Source organism: Microtus ochrogaster, chromosome 18, assembly GCF_000317375.1.
Source record: "Microtus ochrogaster isolate Prairie Vole_2 chromosome 18, MicOch1.0, whole genome shotgun sequence".
Classification (NCBI taxonomy): Eukaryota; Metazoa; Chordata; class Mammalia; order Rodentia; family Cricetidae; genus Microtus; species Microtus ochrogaster.
Genome location: NC_022020.1, coordinates 25,810,180 through 25,822,591, shown reverse-complemented (window position 1 = coordinate 25,822,591; position 12,412 = coordinate 25,810,180). Strand labels below are relative to the sequence as shown.

General features: G+C 39.7%; 1 protein-coding gene across 2 annotated transcripts in view; it reads right to left on the bottom strand.

Annotated features, from left to right (window-relative positions):
• The window catches only part of LOC101983348 (protocadherin beta-4-like), a 22,031-nt gene extending 11,903 nt beyond the window's left edge, over positions 1–10,128 (bottom strand). Inside the window, exon 1 of one of the 2 annotated variants that reach the window (XM_013349537.2) lies at positions 7,769–10,128. In XM_013349537.2, the coding sequence (XP_013204991.1) occupies positions 7,769–9,784 (2,016 nt within the window). In that variant the 5' untranslated portion in view covers positions 9,785–10,128. Of the gene's footprint in view, positions 1–7,373 lie in introns of those variants that run through there. The other variant, XM_013349536.2, reaches the window with a different exon arrangement.
• Positions 10,129–12,412: the final 2,284 nt, after the last annotated feature.

The window sequence follows — 12,412 nt, the reverse complement described above, 5'->3', positions numbered from 1 at the left end:
ATCTTTTGCCAGATTAGCCACCAAGTATCCAGTCTCTGTTTCTTCTGGCATGGAATATCTTATTGTCTTACAGTCAGCTTCCCACAAAAGCAACAATATAGTAAGAAAAACGACTTGCCTTTTCTCTGCTGTTTTTGCTAGAGCTGTCTCCATTGTTCAGATGTGGTCCAGATGGTGCTCCTGCTTCTTAATCTTGTCTCAATCCACACAGTTAACGTTTGGTGAAAAAACCTCCAATTAAATCTTACTGAATTGCTTCCAGGAGTCTTTCCCCCAAGACCTTAAGTAAATGTCCCCTTCTTTCCTGGAACACTCAGCGTTCTGATTCTGGGCAATGGCGTCCTGGGCATTCTCGGAGCCCTTGTTGAACAAATTCTTAGTCTGCAGTGCCACCGTGCGTACTATTCTAGTATTGCAAATAGTGTGGTTAACTTGTTCTCAGTTTCAGCACTATGTTTAAACACCCTTTCAGATACAGAATTGTCCTCCATTGTATGCTCTGATCTTAGCAACCAGAAATTTTAACACATGTATTAATTTTCAGTGGACATAATTTTTTAAATGAACAAAATGGCATATTGATCAAAAGACGTTTTTAATACAGAGGGTCAATATAAAGGATTGTCTACGAAATATTTGAATATTCCCAAATTACTCTTCATTGAAATGTTACATACATACAAAAACTGGCACTGAACTTAAGTCTACAGAACAGCAAAGAGTCACGAAGTTAATATAGATGAATACATCTAGAGGAATAAATGGCTCCTGTCTGAATAAATAATGTCCCCACTGCCATTCATTAACTTCTACTCTCGTCCTCGGCACCGCAGTCACTTTTACTGCCATAGGATATTTTTCCTTTCTTAGAACTTCTATAAAGCAGTGCCACTAGAGTGCCTCTCTGTCGTGGGATCGCTCCCCGCTGTCATTCTCATTGGGTGGCTGATCTGTGGTATGCTCTTTTCATTGTTTATGACACTCCTCCAGGTTTGTGTTATTAGTTGCATATACTCCAGTTAAGGATCATTGTGGGTTTCAGGTTTGAGTTTTATTTGTTGTTTGTTTTGTTTTTAGACAAGACCTCTCTACATAGCCCTGGGTGTCCCCTGGAACTCATTGTGTAGATTGGGCCAAACTTGAACTCACAGAACTGCCTGCCTTTACCTTCCGAGTTCTGTGATCAAACGCATGTGCCACCACTTTGAATTTTGAATGTTACTCCCATGAACAATCCTTCATATATTCCAGGTATAAAATACGCATATCATATGTATCAGAGCTGTTTATTGTCCATCAAAGTGTAGAAATACATTTATCCTTGGCACACACTGTGAAGTAGTCTTCAGAATTAGGTGTGCTGCGCTGCCCCTGGTGACTCAACCCTGTAGTCCCATCTCTGGGAAGACACACATGGGATATCTCTCGAGTTCAGGGCCAGTGTGGGATATATAGTGTGTCACTCTCTCAGCAGTCTTTCTTTAAAACCTAGGAATAGAGATGCAGCTCAATAATAGAATGTTTGCTTGGGTTTCATTCCCAGCAATGTGAAAAAGTGATTCCAGCAACGCATGGGGATTCCAGCTGCTCCATAATCTTGTCAACATTTGATGCTGTCGTTCCAGTTTTAACCACTCTAGTAGGGATGCCATAGTGTACATTTAATTAGCATTTCCCTGGGGGTTAATGAAATGATGCAAACTTTCACATGTGTATTGACCATTCAGATGCATTCTCATGATGAGATCTTTTATACATTTTTCTGTCTGAGGCTTCTGGTCTGATGGCTTCTCATCCCACAGTCCATGAATAAGGGTTCTTTGTGCTTCCTGTCACTTCAGCTGGTGGTGGTGTCCGTGTCTTGGAGTCTGGCTGTTCTGCATTATGGCTGTGCAGTTATCTCTTTGTTACTTGAACTTACTTGCATTTGCCTAAGTCATTGATATGGAGTCTCTTCCCATGTGCTTACTTGCTAATTCTGAGTCTTTTTTAGTACGTATTAGGATCTTTGGCACATTTTTACGCGATATTGTTTTCTCAGTGTTGAGTCTTGGATGTCTTTATATGTTCTGGATAGCTCTCTTTAATCAAACACATCCACTGGCAGCAATTTTTCCTGGTTTGTGAATTGTTTTTGTTTTGTTTCATTTTCAAATTTTCTTTGTAGAATCTTTTGAAGAGCAGAAATTTTAATTTGAATTAAATCTGTATCAGCAGATCTTTCTTCCGTGTATTACACTATTGTTGGAGTATACTCAGCGTTATTTTGGATTAAGATTGCTTTATATTTTCTCTTTGTATATAAATACAAAAATATATTCACCCCATCGAATTCACAAAGAAATGTTGAAGCTTTTGCTTAAGATTTTATGTTAAAGGAAGTTGTTAGTTGTTCTTGGTTGCCTAGACCATGAAATAATCACTCAGAAATGATATAATTTGCAATACTGTTTGGCCAATAGCTTATGCATATTGCTAGCTAGCTCTTATATCATAAACTAACCCATCTCCATTAATCTGAGCATCACCATGAGGTCGTGGCCTACCAGCAAAGTTTCAGTGGGCACCAGCAGAGGCATCTGTCTCCTCCAGCAGCTACATGGCTTCTCATAAATCCCGCCTACTCCATCTGTCTGCCTCTCTGTTTGGATTTTCCTTCTAGCTTTACTCTGTTTAGCCATTGGCCAAAAGCAGCTTCTTTATTAACCAATGGCAATAAAACATAATCACAGCATGCAGAGGGGAATCCCATATCAATTTTACAATTTCTATGGATTGTTTTAAAGGTAAACAAAATTTCATTCACAGATTCTTTCCAATAGACTATTATGCATTCCTCAATTGACTTTGATCTTTATATTTTTCTCAATAATGCTTGATCTTCCTGCTTTACAACTCCCAATTAGATTTGTTTCTAAGGGTTTATATATTTGAAAGTCATTTTAAATGCTTTAAAATTTTTTCACTTTTTCTTCATTTAAACAGAACTCACGCATGTTTTCGACTTTGCATCTACTGGAATCCACTGATAACTTCTGATTGCAGTGTCTTCATGGCTTCTATGTATATGATTTCATCATTTAAAATATAATTTTATTCCTTCTGTTGTGGCTTTTACATCTTCTTTGCCTTATCCCTCTTGATGAGACTGGTTGTATAATCTTGCTACTAGACAGGGTGGACATCCTCATCTCATTGTTGGTTGTCCTCAGAAATTATCCAATAATTTACCTCCAGTGATATTTACTATATATGTATTTGTTTAATTCTTCTGAAATAGGTTCCTTCTGTGCAGCCTGCACTATTCTGAACTCCCTAAATAGGCCAAGTTGATCTCAAACTTATAGACATCCACCTGCTTCTGCCTACTGAAATTAAAGGCATATGCCACCACATCTGACTACTGTATACTTTTGAGCATACTTAAAATTCCTTTCCACATTCATTCGTTTACATTTTATCCATTTGATTGTGATGGATTTTGTTCAGAAAGTTTTTCTGTACCCATTTAGATTAATCATTCTGTTTTTCGCCTTTATCTATTGCAGTGGTACATTATAGTGGTCAAATTTCAAATAATGAACTTGTGTTAGAAATAGTAATTCATTATTTTTTCTCTTGCATATATCTGGTTTGATTGCCTTTAAAAAAAGAAAAATGATTTGTTTTGTCATTTCTTTCTTGCAGTGCCCCTTTGAAGTCTGGATATCTAACCCATTCAGAGATGCTGGTACCCAGCTGAGTTATGCTATGTTGACTACTTCTACAAGTTTATATGTTTGCATTAGTTCTTATATGCCTGCTTGTAATAATTCAGTATGTGTAATAGATTTATATAATACCTTTACCTAAGACATGATTGATCAGATTTTATATTTTCTTCAGTTTTGAATTTCAAATAGCATTCTACATTAATTATCAAATGCAACAATATTTTCCTTATAACTTTTGACATCCAAAGATTAATTAAGACAAAAATAAATGCATTGTGTATGGAAAAACATGATAACTGATCAAAGAGACCATGGCCCACTAGTTCAGATGATTTCATCACCTGAATACATTCAAGTTTTATTTTTTTACCAAATATCTTGCACACATTAACCATGCACACAATTCTTACATAATGTGTATCTTGACTCTAAACTTTCAGTACAAATGACATAGAAATAGAGGAGTGAAAAATAAGAGATAACAAGAGGGAGAGCAAAGATAGCAGGGAGGAAAAGAAAGGTACAGCAGCCATTGTATGAGAAAAAGGCCATTGGAAAGAAGGGCTTTCTCGTGGATCTGATCTCCTTGTACTAAGACTTCTCAGCGAAGTACAGGAGAGAGAGCCAAGGTTAACAATAGTAACTCCACATAGTAAACCTATGATAACCAGAAAGTAGAATACATGATGGTGTGATTTATCTGATAGAAGTTGTACATGTAGACTATATAGGTGTGTATGTATATATGACTTCTCCATCATGAAGATGTGGTCATCTCAATGCTTATATCTAAAGGAACCAAGGGAGGATTGAGAGATGCAAACTCAATCCCATGGTAAATATAAAGATCACATGAAGTCTTTAGTTGTCACAAATAATGAAGCTAGAAATAAATTATCATTGGAACAAATTTATAAACATAACTTTAAAACAGTTCTACATATTTGCTGGCTGAGAGTCTTGGGGTAAGCTGAGGTGACATAGAGTCAGTGGGCTGGCATAGCAGGGAGAAATAAAGACGTAAAGTCAAGGGACATGGAGAATAGAATGAAAATCTCAAAAAATAAAGTTTCCAGAGAGATATAATAAAGAGAAGGGAGAAAAACACAAAACTCAAATAGAAAACTGGTTTTTTTCTAAAAATAGACTTAAAATATCCTTAAGGAAAGCCTACTGAAATGGCAAAAATAAAGAAATACGTACCATAGTTGTGTGAACAGAAAGGTATTTCAAAGAAAATCTTAAAAGGCTCCCCTAAAGTAAAATTATCATATAAAATGTGCTCATGAATTAATGATTAGAAGAAAAAGGAGTAAGACTAATATATAATTGGCTTAGAAAACCAATTTCTTTTTAGTCAGGTCTCACTATATAGTCCTAGCTGGCCTGGTACTCACTGTGAACAACAGGCTAGCCTCCAACTCAGTGATTCACCTGCCTCTGCCTCCTTAGTGTTGAGATTGAAGGAGGGTGCCTCCAAGACCAGCTCTCTTTTCATTTTTAGAGCTTTTCCTGCTTTCTCTCATTTTTCTGTACATCTTTTTCTCTGCTCTGTATTATCTTAAGACACCACTGTTCTTGCTTTATAGAGTCAACACCTGGTCAATATTCACTTGTAACCTTTCCTGCTACTTTTTACCTCCTGACACAAGTCTGCAATTTATTTGGGACTGTTTCCTTCTGCCTACTTAATCCATAAAAAAAAATGTGTTTCTCTTGGTGCCATGTGAGTCAATGATTTCTCTCAGTCTTTGCTGAGAAGTTTCAACTCTGAAGGCTCTGTGTGCTAGAGTTATACTTGGGAATACTTTCCCCCAGGAATTTAAAGACATTGTCTTTGATTTCATGACTAATGCCCACAAGTCAATTCTTGGCTTTACTGATGCTCCTTTAAAAGAAATACATTGTCTTCATATGGTTGGTTTAACGTTTTTCCTCTTCTGGATCTTGTGCTGAGCACCTTTCCTGTGAGATGCTCAAGTAGGCTCTGCTTCTTACAGACCCTGCTGAGGTTGCCCTGGATACCCTGAACAGTCAAAGACTCACCAGTGGTAGAAACTCAAAGACATTGTCTCTTCAGACATTGGTTAGCCCTTCCTTACACCTCAAATCTCCTCTCTTACTTCCTCCTCCCGACAAAATCCTTTTTCCTAACAGGCTCACTGGCTTTCAGGGTTATTTATTTCTTTTTAGTTGAATGACAACTAAAGTCTACATTTCAAGAAGAACTTAAACTGCCATAATTTGCCTTTTTCATTGCTGTGTGGCTTTGGTGGCGAAGGAATTTGGGTAAAATGACAACTGCTTCACTTCACATAGACTGATAGTTAAGACTTAGCAATAGATGGTGAGATATTAAAAAAAAGCTTCTCAATTGCTCATTTTCTGCTAAAAGTTCAAAGAGTTTTGACATAGTCTTATCTACAGACATGTAATGAGTTAGAAGCCAAGCACGCATTTCACCAGGCTTACTGAACACAGCAGAAAGCTGTAATTACAAATCAACAAGTATGTTACTGCTCCACTTTATTAAAGCAAAATACTATTTATTATTATTCACCAGTTTCACCCAAAGTACCTTAAGGGTACACTAAACAATGAAACAAAATGACTTAACATCAAAAATAATATTTGCTGATTGATAAACTCTACCCAAGGCACCAGCTAACACAAAATGACAAAGCTGAAAACTTCTAATAAACAAAATCAAGCAGAATAGCCAAATTTCAAAAGAAATTTCCTCATTTGAAGCATTCAGAAAAGACACACAAATTAAAACATGGACTTATTTGTATGAGAAAGAAAAAGGTAAACGTGATGCCCTCAACAACCCTACATTTTCCTTTTTCAGAAGGATATAATTCTGAGATTAATTATCAAAATAAGCAAAAGATAAATTTATTAATATACCAAAACAGTGACTTAACAGTTATATTTTTAAATGGGATGAGAAATTATACATTTTTTCTTTAATTTTTGTCAAATAAGAATTTAAACATTAACGGTATCATTTCCAGAACACTTGCAGCCAAATAGACAGGACCACTAGCATGCATTCATGGTGCTCATACACTTTACAGTTTTACAACTTGGTTATTCAGGGCATGTAGCCTGATAGTGAACACGGCATAATGCGGCTTTCCATTCAGGCAGAAAGATCCAGACAACATAAATAATTTTAAGCAAGCTACGTTTGAAAAGACAAAAATAGACGGAAAGGGCAGGTGCCACAAATCCAAATTTTTTTTTGAGAGCAGTTAAACATCTCAGAAGATCATCAAGAGTATCACACAAAGAAAATTTTATACTATTTTGGTTTTTTAGGGCTATGGGAGTATTAATCACCAAGAGATAGTCATATGCAGAGAAAAATATGCTTCGTATAACTAAAAGCCTAGTACTTTCATACCAATAAAAAAGAAACTATCAGAACACTTAGGAATTTACATCACTTAGTTCAGTGGTTCTCAACCTTCCTATGACCCTTTAATACATTTCTTCGTGATGTGGGGACCTGGGAGGATAAAATTATTTTGTTACTACTTCATAACTGTAATATGTTTCTGTTATGACTCATAATGTAAATATCTGATATGCAGAATATCTGATGTGTAACCCCTGTTAGAGGGTAGTTGGACTCCCCAAAGCCCCCGCCCCCAATCCAGAGGTTGAGAACCAATGACTTAGCTAAAAACAAAGCTCTCCCTGCCGTGGAGATTTTCCTTAAGTTCTCTCCCAGAATCTTGAACCAAAAGCTCAGGGATCATGGGATTGAGAAATCTGAACTCACCAGTCCCAGAATCCCCAGTCAGACACACCTCATACTGGTAGCTCTGGGACAAGGTTCCTGCTCCACTGACATCCACCAGGTGTCCAGGAAAGTGTCTCTCAGGAGCAGAGCAACCAGCCAGAGAGGCTGCCTGAGCTCTCCTGCACAGTCTCACGCCCACAAACAGTAGCACAGACAAGAGAAAGAGCGAAGACACAGACGCCAAGGCAATGACCAGATACAACGTGAGCAAGTTCTCATTGTCGTGCGCGGGGTCGCGTGCCACCTCCAGTACTGGCAAGTAGGGTTGAGAGAAGCCATCCACCAGCAGCACATGCAGAGTGACACTGGCAGACCGCGGAGGATCGCCATTGTCCTTGACCAGCAGCAGCAGCCTGTGCTTGGGCGCATCACGGTCGCTCAGCAGCCTGGAGGTGCGCACCTCGCCATTGTGAGCCCACACGCTGAACAGTCCTGGCTCCGTGGCCTTCAGCAGCTGGAATGAAAGCCAAGCGTTCTGGCCAGAGTCGCGGTCCACAGCCACCACCTTGGTGACCAGGTATCCTGGCTCCGCTGCCTTGGGCAGCAGCTCAGTGAAGGGCGCAGAGGCGTTCTGCAGCGGGTAGAGCACGAAGGGCACATTGTCGTTGGCGTCCAGCACCTGCACGCGCACCAGCGCCTGGCTGCTGAGCGCCGGCGAGCCTTGGTCTGTGGCGCCCACGAGGAACTCGAAGCTCTGCAGGGCCTCATAGTCCAGCGCCCTGAGAGCGAACAGCTGACCATTTTCGGCATTTATGGAGACCAGCGAGGTGATGGGCAGATGCGAGTCGTGAGTGGGCAGCAGCGAGTAGGTGATGTGGGCATTGGAGCCTGAGTCTGAGTCTGTGGCGCTGATGGTGCCTATGTGCAGGGCGGGGCTGTTGTTCTCTTGGACAAACAGGGTGTAGGAGGTTTGTGTGAAGGCGGGGGCGTTGTCGTTGATGTCAGAGACCTGGACTGTTATGGTGTGCTGGGTTGTGAGCCTGGGTGTGCCCATGTCGCTTACTGTGATGGTGATGTTGTACTCAGCTCTGCTCTCTCTGTCCAGAGGACTCTCTGTCACCAGGGTGTAGAAATTCTTGAAAGTGGATTTTAGGATGAACGGCAGGGTTTCTGGAATAGAACAAATCACCTTTCCATTCTCTCCGGAATCCCTGTCTCCAACTCTGGAGATGCTGATTACAGTCTCAGGAGCATTTTCTGGGACTGAGCTGGTCAGTGAAGATATGGTCAGCTCTGGGGCGTTGTCGTTCACATCCACCACCTCTATCAGCACAGCGCCCTTCCCAGAAAGGCCTCCTCCATCCGTTGCCTCGATTTTCACGTGGTAAGACTTAATTTTCTCAAAGTCCAATCCCTTTTTCAGTCGTATTTCTCCCGTGATTTCGTTTATTGAGAAAGTCTGTTGAACTTCATCTGATGCTTGGAACAAGCCATAGGAAACTCTCCCAAAGTTGCCAGCATCTGCATCCTGTGCTAGGACAGTCAGGACCTCGGAGTCTGGGGGGCTGCTCTCCAGGACCTGCACCTCATAGGGGGTCTTCACAAATTCAGGGGCATTGTCATTGATGTCCAGGATCAGGATTCGAACCATGGCTGTTCCTGACCTAGGTGGAGAGCCCCCATCCAGAGCCGTGAGGGTCAAGCTCAGCTCTGCCTGCTCCTCTCTGTCCAGGGCTCTGTCCTGCACCAATTCTGGGTATTTCCTGCCTTCACTATTATTTCGAGTGAGGACATGAAAATGAGAGTTGGGGTTGACTGTGTACTCTTGAAGCCCATTGCTGCCCACATCCAAATCCTGGGCTAAATTCAGTGGTAACAGAGTTCCTGGCTGACTGTTTTCTCGTATTTTCAAAAGCATTTCCCTATCTGGGAACTCTGGTGAGTGGTCATTTATGTCCTGGATCAGTAATTCTCCTTGATAATACTGCATTGGCTTTTCAAGAGACACCTGGAAATGCAGCACACAGGGGTCCACAGAGGCACAGAGCTCTTCCCGGTCTAGTTTCTCCCTCAGAAGCAGATCTCCAGTCTCGGGATCCAGCAGCAGTCGCTGCTTGTAATCATCTGACACCACCCGTGCAGACCGGGTTCTCAGGTCCCCAGATTTCAGACCCAGGTCCTTGGCCAGACGGGCAACAAAGGAACCGCTTTCTGTTTCCTCCATGATAGAGTATCGAATTGTAGGCTCACTCCAAACGTGAACCAAAACCAGAATAAATATAAAAGCCATGACTTGCCTGTTTGGGTGAATGCTCTCCATCTTCTCCGTGTTGGGAAATTGATTGTTTGCATCCAATCCTTTAGCAGTCTCCCAGTGCTTTAAAACGCTGGCTTCTGGATTTTCTTTTCTTCACACGCTCTTCTCAATCTTACATTAATCCAGTATATTCTTGTCCAAACCCCTTCATAGCTCCGTAGTGCTTTCAAAGCTCTGCCTGCGTCTTTTGTTCTATTTTCTCACAAGCGATTCCTGGTATTTTAGTGATTTTAAAGCCCAAAGTTAACCTGCAGCGCCACCCCGTGGCTTTTTGTGAAACTCTCACAACTCTATTTTCAAATTAACTACTATTTAAAGTTTCCAAATTAAAGTCGTTTTAAAGTGTATGCAGATTTTTCTTTACCAGTGTTGTTACTGTTTGAAACTGCGTAATTGGTACAATTATCCAATATTTTTCATGAGTGGGGTCATGAAAACAAAATTAGAAGACAGCTGGTCTTATCACACATTGACGACTTGAATAATCAGGTAAACAGCAGAAGAACTCATTTTTGTAAAAAACTATTTTTTCACAGTGATAAAATATCAAGGTATTAAGGTTAATGTCAAGAGTTTGTATAATTCACTAGAAGTTATTATGGAAGAAATTATCTTTTGGAATACTCCACTGCACAGATACAGTTGAATCGCATTCATCAGCTAAGCATTTGAGTGAAATAGTTACAAACCAAATAGTGTATGTTGTGAAAACAAACTCAAATTTTATATTGACTAACCTTCCAAGTCAAATTGCATTATATCAAAAATGTAAATTTTTGATGCACTCTAAGCCAATATCTAACAAATTACTGTCTGTATTTAAATAGAAAGTGTATGTACACATTTAGTGCATAAATCATTCAAACATTTTTATTTCAAACTTAAAATACCACATTGAAACCAGAAAGTTTGATTTTTTTTCAAATTCCTCCTTTTTATCCAATAGTGTTTTGGCTATTCAGGAGTTCTTGTATTTTCACATGAAAAGTTTAGAGACATTTTGGTAACTTCTAGGAGAATGGCAAACTGGCATTTTGGTAAGAATTCCATGAAGTGGTAAACCAGCTTGAGGATAATCTTCACAGCAGAGGGTCTTCAGTCCATACACACTTCTTACACAGGTCTTCAGGAATTTCCTTTATGTCTTCTAGGGTTCTGTATGAATTTCATTGACACACCTGCCTGCTTCTTTTCTAAGCATCTTGGTCTTTTTGAGTACAAGGGACTTTTCCTTTATTTCCATTTTGTCCAGTGGTAGTGTACAGAGACAGCTACTCTTAGGGTAATGATCTTTTAGCCTACAGACTTGCAGGAGTTGTTCATTAATGTCCATGTGCTTGCAGATTACTTAAGGTTCCTTAAAAGTCACACCAAAGATAGTTCTGTGTTTCTCTTTCTTTTTTTTTTTGACAGCACTGAAATTAAATTTTATTTCAGTAATAATATCTGTTTTCTTTTTTTTGACCATTTGAATCATTTATTTTTAAAAGATTTTCTAAAATGCTTTTCTGCGTTTATTAAGATGACTGTGTGGCTTTGCCATTCATTTGGCCCTTAAGTGATCTTTCAGTATTGATTTTAATATGTTGAACCATTTTTCCCACATAAATTCTTTGTTATCCATGATGTACAATCTCATCTGTTATTGGTGTTGGTTTGCCAACGTCGTTTTCTTTTCTTTTTCTCTTTTTACTTTTTTGTTTGTATATTTTGGAGACAAAGTTTCTCTGTGTATCTTTGGAGACTGTCATGTTGCTCAGTATGTAGACCAGGCTGGCCTCAAACTCACAGAGATCTGCCTGCCTCTGCCTCCCAAGTGCTGGGATAAAAGGCATGTGCTGCCGCTACCCAGCTCTGCCAGTATTTCCTTGAAAATTTTCACATCAACATCGACAAAGCAAATGGATATGTAGTTTTCTTTCCTTTCTTTATATTTGCCAGTTTGTCACAATTTACTGTTGCAGAATGAGTTAAGGATTTGCTGCTCTGATCTTTGTAATTAGAGCAGTAATGTTAGAAATATGCCTTTGTCAGGAGGGAATTGTTGGGGTACCAAGTTAATTTTACTTTATCACTAGAGGCTAAATATGGCAACTGCCACATGTTCATTCAGAACAGGACTTTTGGATTGTTTCTTAAGGTTTCTGCTCATCATCTATCATTTCTACATTTATTTCCGATATCAATGCTGTAAACATTTCCATGTGTGTAGTTTTGTTTTTGTTGTTTTGAGACAGGGACTCTCTATGTAGTCTTGGTTGTTCTGGAACTCATTGTGTAAATCAGGCTGGCCTCAAACTCAGAGGTCTCCCTGCTTCTGTCTACAAAGTGCTGGGGATTGAAGGTGTGCGCCGCCATACCAGGCTCTCCACTTGGTTTTCACTCATCAATTGCTGTATAAAGGTATTCTCATAGAGTCTCAGGTCTAGTGTCTTAACAGACACCATAACAACAAAGAAGGGGATATTCTCTAAGATACTGGCTTCATACGGCGAATGGGTAAGTGTAAGCCTCAAGGATGTTTGGGGCCTAACTCACCCGTGTTACAAAGGTGAGTCAATCTTCTTAAGGCTTGAATCTCCTGAAACCTGTTTGCAAACTACCATGAGACCTCTCTCTCTCTCTCTCTCT